We start from the raw sequence: 15335 nt of genomic DNA on the forward strand, positions 1-15335 counted from the left end.
TTTATATAATTATTTGTACTACAATAACATTATGCATGCAGCATAACATTAATCTATTTACTGGAAGTAAATAAGTGGAAAATAGTAGAGTATACAAAATAAACAGAAGCATACTCTCAACTCTGACTCCGACTTGTGTCGGTTTATTTTTTATTTAAAATTGTTTTTTTATGTTACAAAAGAAAACTAATTCAATGATATAAAGTTATCAGACACAAAAAAGTAAAAAGTTTAGTAAAAAACTGTCTATAGGGAATTCCAGTGTTTCTATTAATCCAGTAACTATCAATAGTAGATAATACTTCGTCCAGATAATATATTTAAGTATTTCTTATTTTTATTTTCAATGCCCAATGTGTACACATTTTATTAGGCTCCAACTTCCTCACGTATATTTATTTAATTTAAGGAACACACAACAATAAATACACATTACATTATATATAAGAAGACATTATCTAATTAATTGTATCTGATGTATTTATCAATTATAGGTGTACACAACATTCGCATTAATAACACTTATACATTTATTTATAAATTTATAACACTTATACAATTAAACATAAACGAAAGAAAAACATAATCAATATACTACATTATTTTATACGCTACTGGAAAAACTGTGAATAATTTTATGCTTATACTGTGCGAGAGATCCAAAATATACAGGGTGTAATCGTTAAGTGTGCACAGGCGATTATTCCGTAACTATTACAGATATCAAAAAACTTTAAACTGATATCGAAAGTATTTAACCTAATGAGTAAAATGGTCATAATAAATTTTTAAAAATAAAACGAGACATATCTTAAAAATTAACTTGAAACCCTCCCATACATTTAGTATGAGATACGAATATCCCATGTACATGGGTTGATCCAAAAGTAATGATAATCAATTTTAAACAAGGTCATTACAGTTATAATAATTATGTAGTTCTCTAGATATTCTTCTAACTAGAAAATATACTTCAATATTTTTTTTCCTAAACTTAAAAAAAAAAAAACTTTGACTTCATCCACAAAAACCCCTCCACGCGGCCATCACTTCGCTGTCATCTTAAAATAATTTATTGCTAAGAAAGTGTTTCTTGTGCCGAGGAAAGAGATAAAAGTAAATAGGAGCTAGATCTAAAAAATAGGGTAGGTGTTCAAGCATTTGGAATGCCGATTTTTGAATGGCAGCCATCGCAACTGACGCTTTGTGATCTGGTGCGTTGTCTTGGTGAAACAGCGTTCAGGTCCGCAGTTTGCCATGTCTCTTTTCCTTACTAACCTACCGCAATCTTTTAATTTGGTCTTTTAGTGAGAGCCCAATAAAGTGGCTACCTTTTTAAAATATTCCACCATAATTATTCCTTCAGCGTCCCAAAAAACTACCGCTTTAATCTAACCTACTGATTTTCACTTTGAATTTCTTCATAGTCACTTTGGAAGCTCGCATCCAGGACATTGATTGTTTTTTGGTTTCAGCATAAACATGGTGAACTCGGGTAACGTCCATGATTACAAAACGTGACAAAAAATTATCCTGATATCATTAAAAATTTAGAAATTTACCCTCTACATGTCGAATCGTTGTTTCTTCTTTTCGTCGGGAAACATTCTGGCACGCACGGTTCACATTGAAATTAATGTAAATAATTGGAAACGTGGCCTGTTGATATGATTTTTTTGTGATTACTTAGTGAATACATGAGCAAGCAAAAAACGTTTATTTTATATTTTTATGTGCACAGGAAATTCCCAATTATCATTACTTTTGGATCAACCTAGTACATTTAATATGAAAGATTTTAGCTTTTTCTTTCTTTTTTTGGTTTTCTGCTTTAATTACTTCGCAAATTTGAAGGGAAGTTCATTTAGAAACTGTAAATAGAGCTTCTCATTGTATTGCATAATGAGGACATCACTTCGAAAATCTGCTATGAGTACAAAATGTATGGGAAATAAAATGTATGGGAGCGTTTAATGTAACATTTTTGGATATTTATCGTTTTATTTTTTAAAATTTATTATGGCCATTTTACTCATTAGGTTAAGTACTTTCGATATCAGTTTAAAGTTTTTTGGTATCTGCAATAGTTACGGAATAATCGCTTGTGCACACTTAACGATTACACCCTGTATACATACGATTATAACACAGCAGCAGCTGTCCATCCCGTTCATCCCCAATGCGCAGCGCGTTGACGAGCGCACCGCGCCGCGGACCGTTATCTTCGGAACTATCCGCTCGTTTTATCGTCTGAAAGTTTATTTATTTTTATATATTTTTTTTGTAATATTCTCTTCAGCAACAAACTAGATAGAGAGGAAGCCGTCGAGCGCATTTTTAACTGATTAAAACATTGAATGTTCTACGATTGTATCAAGACCGATTTAGAAAATTCTTCTTTTGCTTCAAATGGACTAAACATCATTCTTTATAGAATTAAAAAAAAAAAAATAGATATGTTAAAATATTATCAATTATTTTGATATATACCTGTCCTGTGCTGGTTTCTATAACTTCCCAATGGTGTTTATATCCTATGACGGTGACAGGAACTTCGCCGTCCATCATTTTCAGTAAAACCGGTGTCTCACTCAGTTGGATATCCTGTAAACAAACAAATAAAACATTAATACATTTTTTATAAGTATGTGTGCAGTATGTGTATGTATGTAAGTAACTCTACTACGACCAAACGGATGAATGAATTTGGAAACATAGGATAGAATTTAACTAAAAATTACCAAATTGTAAAGAAGTACTTACTTTGAAATGGGTGTATTCAAATCCCATTTCACTATCAGTCTTTGGCTCTTCAACTAAAAGAAGAATTCTTCTGCCTATTGCTATTGCTAAGAAAGTCTTGCCGCCCTCGCCTGAAACAAGCATTTTATTAAAAGTTTAAATTTGGCTCTATCTTGTGGTAATGTTATAAAAAGGCTCGAATTTTAAAGTGTTAATAAATGTTTTTTTTTAATTCATTAAAAATGTCCTATCCAGGATTTTCTAAGTCAACCCATTTTTAATACATTTTTTAATAGACTAAATTAATTATAAAATTGTTCTCATTCTATTATCACGCCGTTGAATTTTGCCTTATGCTTGGATCTTAGACCATAGTCTATTTTATTGAACGCTACGCTAACAGAAAGCCACTTGGCTAGGGGAGCAGGGCTCAGCTCGCGGTCGGCGGTATATGGTATTGTCACTATTGTAACACCGCACGAGCTAATAGAATGAAGCGCTAGTGGCGCGGCTGGCGAGTGCCCGAATCACCTTGTTCGAGCAGGTCGAAGTAGTGCGCGGTCTTGGTGCGCGGCAGGCGCGCGTGCTTGCAGTCCTGCAGCGGGCGCATGGCCCAGGCGCCGGCGCAGAGCGCGGCCAGCGGCAGCGCGTACACGCCCGCGCCCCCCGCGCCGCCCGTGGTGGACCCCCCGCCCGCGGCCCGCGCGCCCACGCGGAACAGCCCCGCGCGCTCCGAGCGCCGCGCCGACCGCACGCACCCCTCCCACCGCAGCACCACGCGCGTCGTGCCGCTCTCTGAGGGACACGACACATTTATCTGGACAATCTGAAGAGTAGATATTATTAGTGGCTCCTTACATTTATTGTCATGCTGAATAGCTACTCAAACATAAACTTTTGAAGGGAAACTTCTTTATTCGCGTTGATAGTAAATTATCAAGGTCACGTCATGGCAATACCGACACGTCATGGATTAAGGCGACGATTTTGTTATGTTTGAATCTTGCCAAAGAAGTTCCATTTCTGACACGTGAGCTCGGCACACAAGCTCTTTTTTTATGACTGACCTTCAAGTATATAAGTGTTGGAGGTGGTAGATAGTAGCACTCTGCCATCTGCCAGCTGCTCCGCACATACGGGCGTGGCAGGCAGAGGTGCTGCGCGCCACAACCGCCCCTCCCAGGGAGCGCGACGGGAGCCTCCTGAACCTGATGATATAACCATAAAAAACAATACATCGCAATACAATACAATAAAATACTAAAGCAGCCCTTTTTAGCAGACCATACGTCGATTGGTGCGAGAGCATCGGCTGATGATAGTAAACTATAACTCCGCGACATCTAGTAGCAAACTCACCAGTAGACACAAGGCTGGTGGGGGCATCTCCCCGTAATACTGCGTCCAACTTGAGCGCCTGTCCCACGTGCAGGAAGCGCTCCGTGCGCGCTGCACCTGCCCCGCCCGCGCCCGCTCCGCCCGACCACACGTCAGATAACGCGCGACGCGATAACATTGGCTGGTGATAGCAAAATATTGGAGATGAGCCTATATTCCTGTTTAATGTAGAACATGCTGATACTGATACTATGATGTCGATCTATTTAGACAGTTTTATCACGAATCACGATGTATTTATTCCTTTAGTAATTTTGTTAAACATAAAAGTAAAACATAATTTAAATGACGCACGCAATAAAAATTTATCAGAACTTTTTTAATAACATACAATCTTAATAAATTTTAAACCAATACAAAAACACAGAAAAATATTAAGTTATAGTTCCGCAACATCCTTTGAAGCAGACCTAAGGATATGCAAAACATTATTATGTCGCATATTCACTTCCCACGCTAAAAAGTCAATAAAAAAGTTCAAATAGCACATGAGACTTCTATAAATAGCGAAAATGAATTGCATTCAACGGAACGTTTGAGAGTGGAGCGATTCACTCGGAAGGTTCTAGTACATTTTACAAATGAAACTGCTAAGGACCTTATTATGTCTTACCACTTTATGGTCGGAGCAGTGCTCAGCGTATATATCCCGTATCAAAGTGTCGAGTGTCCTTTGCCTCTTTAGAGCGAATGTTGGCGTTTGAAACGCTGCCTTTTCACCATTCATTAGTTTTACCTGAAAGCAATTGTCAATACAATAAAGCACAGCAATTTGCTCCCGGGGAATAAAGCGGTCTCGAGGGACTAATTTCCAATGGATAAATTAACTGAACAACTTTAACGTGACCTTTTAGTGCGTAATTAAATAAATAGCATATAAATTTATTTAAAGGACTATTGGAAAAAGAAACTAATGTAAATATTATGAAAGCTTTGATATTTTTTTATTATTCAAAATAAATTAATACTTTTAAAACCTTACACAACAGTTATTTATTCACCACCCAAAATAATCCAATAACAGAGGGAACGCGAAAGCAAAACGTCACGGAACAATATGATTGAATTAGTATTACGATAATGCTTACTAAGAGGAATTCCCTGAAGAGCTGTGGGTCACTGAACACGGGCGGGCACGGGAGAGAGGGCCCGAATGGAGGGACCGTGTCGTCCGTGTACACGCTCAGGCGGTACCCTTCGCCCTCCACTTCTGATACTACTGCGAATACATCTGGAGTTTTTTGTAAGGAAACTAGCCCTGTTATTATTGACTGTTTGTGTAGTTTAAGATGGTTAAACATATTCCACCACGTACCTGAAATACCGCATCTACGCTTATATGTATAAGGCGAGATCGCGCTCAAATGCCTGATGTCTTTAATAAGCACATACAATCAAATAAGTTCTGTTTATTGTAAGCTTTATTAAAATTAAATTGTGTCGAAAAATAATCAAAAATATGTCAGATTTTTTGAATACTAGAGCCTGTTTTCTATGCGTTGAAAATAAGATGTTTCTTTTGTTATTTATTAATTTATTTTTATTTACTCTTTATTGTACAACAGTCTTATAAAATAAAAGTACAACAAAACCATTCAAAATGTACAAATGGCGGCCTTATGGCTCTAAGCCATCTCTGCCAGGCAACCTTCAGTCAACCTTCTTCTACTACACTTGGATGTTAAACAATTGGCACTCCCACTTCAATTAATTAGCTCTACATAAATATTGAAAAAGGATACGAGTAAAATGGCTTTTAACACATTGTGGGTTGAAGGTGTTGTGCACTGCGTCTTCAGTGAACACAATGTTGACAATATCGTTGCCGATGTGACGCTTCCTCTCGAGCTGCGAACAATGTCAATTATCATGTCGCTTGTAATGCTCCTAATTAATGCTACGATATGCATAATTCAATCATACATTTTATAGTACAGACAATTCATAATTGAATGAGCCCCCTGAAATTGTATAGGTATTGTCTTATTGTTTAAATACTCAGAGGAAATAATATGGATTACATAAATGCAACCAATTCGTTTGTTTTATTTAAAAATGTAATCTTTTTATCGGCCAAAACATCAAAAAACAATTCCAGAAATAAAATGAGATTTATTTATGTAAATACAATTAAAAGAATAAATAGTAATTTAGAAAGAACTCATATCAGCGAAGCTTTCTGTAAAAATGCAAAAACGACATGACAATTTGAATAGTTTTAGAGATAAAAGGTTAAATTACAGACAGTGACAAATGGAAAGTCGTTTGTTAAACTCCGCGCAACGAATTTCTAACGAATTTGTTTATTTTTAACACTTGATATTTAAATCTGAACACGTATTTTGCTGTTTAAATTTGGAATAAGCTTGTAATTATTCATCAATTTGTAATTTAAATCATTCTTTAAACTAGCTAAGATAACCTATTGATATAAGGTGGCCTTTATAAATAATTATGAACATTATATTATGTGATTTAATTAGCTTGTTTTTAACAACAATACCTACTCATAATAATAGCATTTGTTCCTTTCCGAATACCTTCGAGGAAATTAATCAATGAATAGGTCTTGTGCGTGCGAATGCTTCAGAGAACCTACACTGTATTAATTAGTTCAACGGAGGGTTCACCATTTGATGTGATAACCAATGATTCGAAGAAATAGATACGGGTCTCACATATTGTACACATGCCATGTGTACAATATGTGAAACGTTTATTGAATCTATACTAAAATATGTTTTATTACCATTATGGTAATAGTGAGATTATCTTGAAATAAAACACTACAAGTACAAGAAGTTTCTATTTCAAAGCTTCAACAAGATTAGTTAAGATTGAAACACTCTAGCTTTTAAGAAGTTTATGTTTCAAAATAAGTTGAAAAGCTCAAAGTAAATTGTTCCGATTGAAGCTGTTTTTGTTTAAGAGGTGAAGCTGATACCATTAAATTTAATGCTGCCACTGCCACAAAATATTTGTTTGTTCGAGAATTTTCTGCTGATAATAAATCTAATGATAAAAGGCAGTAAGCCAGCTTATTTTCACAAACAAGAATTATCTTGAAAGCTTTCTTTATTTGAGTGCTCTAATAAACGTATAATAAGGATTCAAGAAAGAATATAAACAGGAAAGGGAGGCATTTAATTGTTTGCGAGATACCAATACAAAAATAGAAATGTGGCAGATGCATAGCAATTTTACTGTTCGTTTTTGTTCCTAGGGAAGTAGGTAAACTTTTTATATGCCCTGTAGACAAATATCTACTTTTTGTTAGACTCCATCGGAATAAAATTGGTTACCTCGCTTTAATGCGATACCTTCAAAACTAAACATACATATGCATGACAACTAGGTCACTCTTGATATGGATGGATTTGATTTAACGAATGTCATAAAAAGTGTTTTTTCTTTTCAAAAAGTTCTATCCAGTAACAGGTGCCCAAAACACACGCCATAAAAGACTCAATGCCATGAAAAATTACATAAAGATAAAGTTACCTAATACACTTTAAAGCGGCAGGCACATTTGGCTTGAAGTTCATAAATTGTATTTAAATATACAATGGAAGCCACCACAACACGGTATCATAGTGGTCCTTGAAGCAGTACGTTAATAAACAATACAATATCCTAATGAATATTCATATTCACAGAGAGGTCATATAAATCAAATCTGTTAATAGTAAATACAATGTAATACTGACCTGTTGTTTGTTGTCTTTAGAGAACGGCAACATTGTTGATACGTGGAACATAATTTCGTGGCCTTGGTGCATCGTGTAAATGGAATGGCTGCCAGTCATGTCACCTACGACCGTTAAAATGTAGAATGTTCTAGAATGTCTGTTATTTGAAATTTCGTATTCGTATACAAGATTAGTTTGAAATATTTTTAATGAAATATCGCAGTTCAAGGTCTGCTTTGGGTATTTTAATAATTCTCATCAAAGATAAATTACAATGACACAGTAATCGATATTAAACAAGTACCAATTTAAGTTTAAGCTAGAACTTAATAAAGACCATGTAACTAATATGAGTAGTTAATTATTAAGTTCTGCGTAAAATAATAAGCAATAAGCAATTTTTTTGTTACATGAAAGCAAAACTGGTTATAACATGGCTCTTTTTTCAGCAAATAGAGAAAACTTGAAAGAAAGAGCAGCTAAAACGAAAGCTCGAAAGCAACAAAAACCGGTAAAAGAAAGACAACTGAAAGTATAAGAAGTAGCCAATAATAATTAATTATCATTATCTGCATACTTGGAAATTAATAAATAAATTTCACACTATCATGACAATTGCGTTTAATTTTGTCGAATCTATCTGGAAGCCCAATTCTCGTAAATTAATTTAAACATTATTTAGTTTTCTGAGGCAGGATATAGACTTACCTTTGACATCGAGACCTCCTCGAAAACGGTTCCATCCTCTTAATCGAATCTTGTCCCCCAAAAGTGAAATAAATCTGTCCCATTTCTCGTTACCTTTTTCTGGAATAGAAATGCTACGTTGTCATTTACTATAATGGCAGAAATGACTGGTCAAATGGAAATAGATGTATAAGTATTATTTTTGTCCTTCATATAAATTTAATTTAATTTTTAGTCACTCATACAGCGCTCTTATTATTTAATTTGCAATGCATACATTTTACTGTCTGATAGTGGTTAAAGTGGCATATCTGAAAACATTTCGACTTGAGTAAAGTTATGCTGAGCGAGTCTTTACTTTGATAAATAATTACAAGTCTGAGAGAAACCACTTAAGTATGTTATGACTTACGAATATATTTGAATAATCTTATTTAGTTACTTAAGTATATAAAATCCAGACATTCAAAAATAGTTCCAATACCTGAAACTAAGTTTGTAACAAAAACATTGTATCCGAAATCCAATACCAAAGTTGTATTAAACATAAATGGAGAATGAACTAGCGAAATAAGAAATTTGTTGACAAAAGTTAGTGACTATAATACCATTTGAAAGCATTTCGTCGTCAGTCCTCTGGCCTGGCTTCATTATCATAACGCCGATCTTGAAATTTACCGACCCTTCTTGTTCTTCGAGCAATAATATGTCTTTCTGAAGTTCGGGACACGTTATCTGAACAAAAAAGAATAAATTCATGTTCTATATACTAGTCGAAAAGAGTATTTTATGGTTTCGATCGTAAATTTCGAACATTATGATCTAAACTTGGTAGTAGTAAGTACTTAGACTTTTGTTAAACGACAAAATACTAGGGCTCTTCAAAGAAACTGAGAATTTATTTTCTTGTACTACGTCCATATTATATATAGGGTCATTAATAGCTTTTACTGCATAATTAAGGACAAAACATAATGAGCTTTTACTCAGAGGTCAAAGTATTATTTCAATAATCAATTTCAATATTGTTAAATGTATTGTTGTGTAATGTATTTTCTAATTGGTCTGAAAACTTCAGAAATATACATGCCATAAGATAAGCATAAAAATAATATATAAAATAATTGCCAACCTCTCTAGGCATTTTATCAATCCTCTCGATGGCTGTGAATTGCGATAGGATCTGCTTGAGGGTGGGCCTCGTCGGCGCTTGACCTCCTCCGCCACTCCAAGCACTTGCTGGCAAGTAAATTTTATGCGCACCCTATTGTTGGGGAATATAAATTAGTGAAAAGGCTCGTTATAAGCGGCTTCGCGATCAGAAGACAGGTTTGAGTGATTATATTCTTTCAAGATTGGATTTTTTGTCAGTTTAATTAACGAACGTAGACAGTTTTGGGCGTTGTTCGCGTTGCGCCTTTCCTAACTGCTTGAAGGCATTGCATTTAATTTAGGTAAAGGATATGACACACAAAACGAAAGGCAAAGACTCTAAACGTTCATTGCTCTTCCATCTTATCATTTCTTAGTATTTATTTTGTGTTTTCAAATACTTCTAAGATACTTACGCATAAAGAAAAAGTTAAGGATATATTGAAAAACAATATCTAGTTTGCACGAGAAGATAGTAAATGTCTCTATTGGTTTCCCAATCGCCAAAGTTATAAACGTATTCTGCATCAACTCGTTCCAATGATTCTTTTAACACAAACAATAGCCAAAAAAGTTCAGAAGACGCAATAATACAAAAAAAAAACTAAACCCATAATCATAAATCGATTCTTATGTAACCAAGAATAGCCTTACTTAGCTAGTCTATTTTTCTTTTGTACCTATGTCATGTCTTAACAATAGAAAGTAACAAAGGCTGTATACTGCTTACCATTTTATTGAAGAGTATTGCTCGTAAAAGACCCGCCCCCTCCTGCACCACGCTCAAAAGATATGGCTCTCTGGCGCCATCTACTCCTATGTAGTTTTGGTGCACTGAAATTAATCACATATTTACCAATTGTGTACTATGTAACATTTTTTTTATAAAATATCATTCCAATCAATAACATTTTAAACGAAAAACGCAAATTTCAGAAGCATTTTATGGTATAAAAAAACAATCTCTGTTTTCCGAGGATCGAATCGAATTATGCTAATTTTTACTTCCCTTAAGTTACTTTTTGTAATCGTCCTACTCATGAAACTCATTAAATGTAAATATTATTATGAAATATAAGGAATTCACCAAATTTTGTAATGTATGAATAAAACCAACGTTGCTACAATGAATCTTTAAACTTTTCTTCAATGAGTGGGTGTTTAGGAGTATGCTATTTAAATAAAAACTACATTATGAAGATATTTTAATTCAGAGAAGTTTTTGATAGAAATATTAAGTAGTTTTATGAGCATAAAGCTAACTTATACGACACCAATTTTTACAAGAAACTCAATAAAGTGATATTACATAATAGCTTGTGTGACTTTATTCATTCTAACAGATTTTATTTATTAAAAAAGTAGGTACATATACCGTAAAGACACTAACATTTTTGTATTAGATCGAATTGGTACCATCAGTGTCAAAACTGAATTACTATGTTGGTTACCAATTATATAAATATATCGGATGCTTCTGCATCTTAATTAGAAAAACCTCAATTAAATGTTTGGAATCCAGGGATTTTGCATTTAAAATATCAATAACATTTATTGGTTTATTTGCAAATTTCTACAAGTCGGTTACGAATTAACAAAATTGCGCGAAGGAATGGTAAAAATAGGTTTTTGTGGTTTATTGATAGTACTATTTATTGCCTTCAAGGAAGATGGATGTTTCCCATAATTCGTCGCAGCCCTATTTATAGTCACCGCGGATAATTTGGAAAGAACTTTTTCTGTAGCTGAGGTTTAATTAAGCCAAACGTGGGATATTGTTTGCTATTAAATATACTTTATTCATTAGTGAACTCAATAAAGACTTTTTTTATAATATGCAAGCCGAGAATGATTGAGTAATTTATTAATTAATTTTTATTACAAGCTTCAACCAATAGTCTTGATTTAATTGATTCAGTCAAGGTCAAAATGGTCGTCGCTATAAATTGTAGAAAAACTCAAAAATAAATTATAATTTTAGTTGCTTCTTATTTATAGGTAACATGTGTCTGTAACAAGATATATTATTGATAGATATAGAAAGGTTAAAGAAAGAATTTGGGTCGTAGACCTTTTTTCCCCGTCGCCATTCTTCATATTTTATCGATGCAAAATAAAATATATATTAATATTTACCTACTTTAAATTATAATAAACTAAATATAAATTGTTTTAATCCCTTAATATGGTTTCCGGTGAAATTATTACATTGAAAACTATTTAAATTTGATACTTGTGAGTTGTGGTCGAAGCTATACAACTGGGCAATCGAAATTTCCAATTGAATGCTGCCAAAGATTTACTGAAACTCGCTTCAGTTGCGCGCCGGTTTGTCACGATTTAAACTCAAACTTGAAATAACAACCCTCAACTCCTCTTTGTGTTTATGCTTTGTATTTGAGAGGAACAGCCTTGACTTTACACAGACTTATAGCGAAGTTTAAAATAAAACTTGTAATGGATGCATTAAAACCTTGGAACGGAATTCTGTAGGTGACACCTGCGTCTTTCAGTGCATTTGAAATAAGGGAAAGGGTTGAGGTTGTAAAGATGTTTTTATTATTTACTGAGACAGAGATTTAGCTTACTCCAAGACAAGTTTAGAACATGTTGAGATATTTAATCACTAAATACTTAATTCAAAAGTTCAACAAAAGTGGTAGTAGTGTATAAAATTTATTATTTACAAACAACATTTGAACAAATTGAAGTGACTTTTAAGCATCTGTTGCTATATTTCACAACTACGCGGCATAAGTCGGATGAGTACTAAGCTCCGGAATAACAATGAAGTAAAAAAAGGTTAAGTGGCTTGAAACGTAACGCTTTACTGGAAAACACAATATAAAGTTGAAATTGAAACGTTTTGAATATACTACCGCCGCTGTAAGTTATATGTAATACCTTTATTAATTAGGTCTTATCGTATTATACATAAGTATTAAAAGTATGTGCAATAGTTTTTTAATTTATTAATACTGAGCAGAACACCTAGTAAGATGTAAACAATCGTCGCTGTTTTTAATACCCAAAGTAATTAAAATCTACTTGCCAGTGTATCAAAGGTTAATATAGAGTTTCCCATACACTTTTCTATGCTATACAATGGAAGAAAACTCAATCAAGACAATGCTCGACGCCAGAAGCTTCATTAAAACAGACTTTATCAAGAGCTCCGCTACCATGTAACAAATTTTGTAGTTTTATTGCTAATTATATGGTAGTACTTAGTATGCAAAATTAATAATATGTGAAATATTTTTTATTTCTTTGCAATGGAAACTTTTGTAGAAAAGTATAACAACAAAAAAGTTTTGGTGTTCAATTTACTATGATTATGAAAATAATCTATCTTAGACCACAATTTAAGCTTTATTATAAAGGCGGGCACTGTGTAGACAGATAGTAAATCCTCATTGTAATAAAGGTGGCACAGTCTAACTATGCCGTTTAGATTTTACTAGGCCAATCAAAGCTAGGCGCGTACCGTATCGTACCTACATACAATGTAAAAATTTCCTAAGTATTTTATTACGCTCAGTACATACTAGTGACCACATACTTATTTTACTTTTGTTATAAAATAAATAATAGAAACTTACTTTTGCCAAGAAAGTATTTGAAGTACCATCGCGTCTGGAATTCGGGATTTTCGAGTACCGGTGCGCTGGGCGGACCAAACAACTTGAAACAAAATATCCAATGTACAAGTTATATTGAACGCAGTATATAGAATACAATAAATTCCATCCATTTGGGTCACTTATTGATTAGATACCGTGTATAACATTAAGTTATAATTAAAAGAACAAAAATACCGCCTGCGTGAAAATTGGCGCCAAAAATTTGTCATTAGGTTTTTTTTTCGTTTTGAAATACCTGGCGAATGCTTTAAAAAATAAACTTCAGGAACAGTCGGACCTTTTTTTATGTTATAATATTTTTCTATACAGTAATTTTTATACCAGAACGACTAATCTATTGCTGATAATATGAAAATAAAATATAAATTTATTGAATACTTAATTGTTTTGAAAAAGCTGAAAAGAAGGAATTTCCCTTGTGTCAATATTTTTTAGGAAAAAGTAAGTAGGTATACATACGTTACGTACTAATAATAACGAAAAAAATCATTAAATATGTAAAAAAATTAGGTGCGTTTCACAAAATAATTAATTAATTATAAATTAATAAATTACCTACCTCATCTTTTTCGCCCAGCGAATTCCCGTTCTCGAGACGATAGCGGCGGATGATTGCGTCCACTGCGCCACTAACTTCGCTTGTAGCTGACAACTAGAACAAGAACAATCATTTTTTTATATTGTAGTAGGAAAGCAGAGAGAATTATTTAATTAATTATTAAATATTAATTATTCTAGTTTATGATTGTAACTTTCGAATATAATATGTGTGTTAATTGCTATATTTCGGTTCTAAACTAGTTTTCTAGTAAGTAGATGATCAATTATTGAACTCAGTCTGTGACCTGTGTAGTGTGTACTCAAAATTATACACACGATATATATAATGTTTATAATGTGATTAATATGTAAAGACATCATGACACATTTACATTATAGTATAGGGATACGGGACATATTAAAACGATTATAAATATCAGGACACACTCATCCAATTTCATATCAGATATCATTTCCTGCACTGAAATTCAATTTGCCTACACAAATTGAAAAAAAATCTTTCCTCAGGGACTAAAGCCTTCAAAGCTATCTTTGACCCTGTTGACGCCTTTTGATATTTAATATTCCGTCACTTTATAGATTTATTTATTAGTCGTTTCTTATTCATTGATTATTTTTATAGCGGATAAAGTTACTTCAGTTTATTAAAACATGATTTAAAAATTAGTTTTCTAAATTTCTGTTTTAATCCGATATCTAGAAATCCTAAAGCCGGATAAAGTAAACAAGAATAATCTTTAAAGCTTTATAATTTTTGTATTCTTAAAATATATTGAATTCAATGTTTATCTTGTTTTTTCATAATACCGACAGCTCTGCAGGATTCGGGTAAAATGATTAAATTGAGAAACGCTCAATTTTCTTTTCATTTTACGATGCTTAATACTCTCTCGTTAATACTTGTATTAAAGTGTGAAATCCCATGTCCCCGTAGTGGGGTAAGGGGCAGATGCGTTATGCATAAATCTGTTTCACTGATCGATTTTTCTTTAGGGACAAGTAGGTGATCAGCCTTCTGTGTCCTACCAGACCGAGACATTTTTTTTTTCTTCGTCTCCACCGGGAATCGAACCCAGGACCCCTCGGTTCTACGCTCACGCGTCAACCACTGTACCAAGGAGGCGGAATACTTGTATTAGGTAGCTTAAAATTGAGAAATTAGTAGCCTATTATACTAAAAAAACAACATTAAAAAAATTAATATCACATATTGTAAAGTAATTAACTAGGATAATATTCAACATAATCTTTATCCATAATATTAACCTTAACATCAGTTTTGAATTTGAATTATCACGGTAGGCAGTGGAATTTGTTTGAAGACACAGTCTACATAGAGCTTGCGATCGAAGTTGGAATGCAGCCAAGACAGATGAAAGCGTTGTCTAGTTTAGCTATCCACGACAATAGATGATTGGCATCAGGTCAGGAAACAAGTATTTGTCAAGTGTACTGAAGATTC

The 15335-nt window shown here is 33.5% G+C and overlaps 1 protein-coding gene across 1 annotated transcript in view; it reads right to left on the reverse strand.

Annotated features, from left to right (window-relative positions):
* The window catches only part of LOC123701324 (GTPase-activating Rap/Ran-GAP domain-like protein 3), a 51248-nt gene that overhangs the window by 7971 nt on the left and 27942 nt on the right, over nt 1-15335 (reverse strand). Inside the window, exons 3-18 of the mRNA XM_045648758.1 lie at nt 13872-13964; nt 13271-13352; nt 10399-10502; nt 9649-9780; nt 9125-9251; nt 8538-8636; nt 7848-7951; nt 5883-5988; nt 5229-5371; nt 4754-4876; nt 4102-4261; nt 3810-3950; nt 3274-3537; nt 2764-2873; nt 2491-2604; nt 2139-2250 (exon numbers count right to left, since the gene is read on the reverse strand). Coding sequence (XP_045504714.1) covers nt 2139-2250; nt 2491-2604; nt 2764-2873; nt 3274-3537; nt 3810-3950; nt 4102-4261; nt 4754-4876; nt 5229-5371; nt 5883-5988; nt 7848-7951; nt 8538-8636; nt 9125-9251; nt 9649-9780; nt 10399-10502; nt 13271-13352; nt 13872-13964 — 2014 coding nt within the window. The remainder of the gene's footprint in view (nt 1-2138; nt 2251-2490; nt 2605-2763; nt 2874-3273; nt 3538-3809; nt 3951-4101; nt 4262-4753; nt 4877-5228; nt 5372-5882; nt 5989-7847; nt 7952-8537; nt 8637-9124; nt 9252-9648; nt 9781-10398; nt 10503-13270; nt 13353-13871; nt 13965-15335) is intronic.

The sequence above is a fragment of the Colias croceus genome, chromosome 2, assembly GCF_905220415.1.
Source record: "Colias croceus chromosome 2, ilColCroc2.1".
NCBI lineage: Eukaryota > Metazoa > Arthropoda > Insecta > Lepidoptera > Pieridae > Colias > Colias croceus.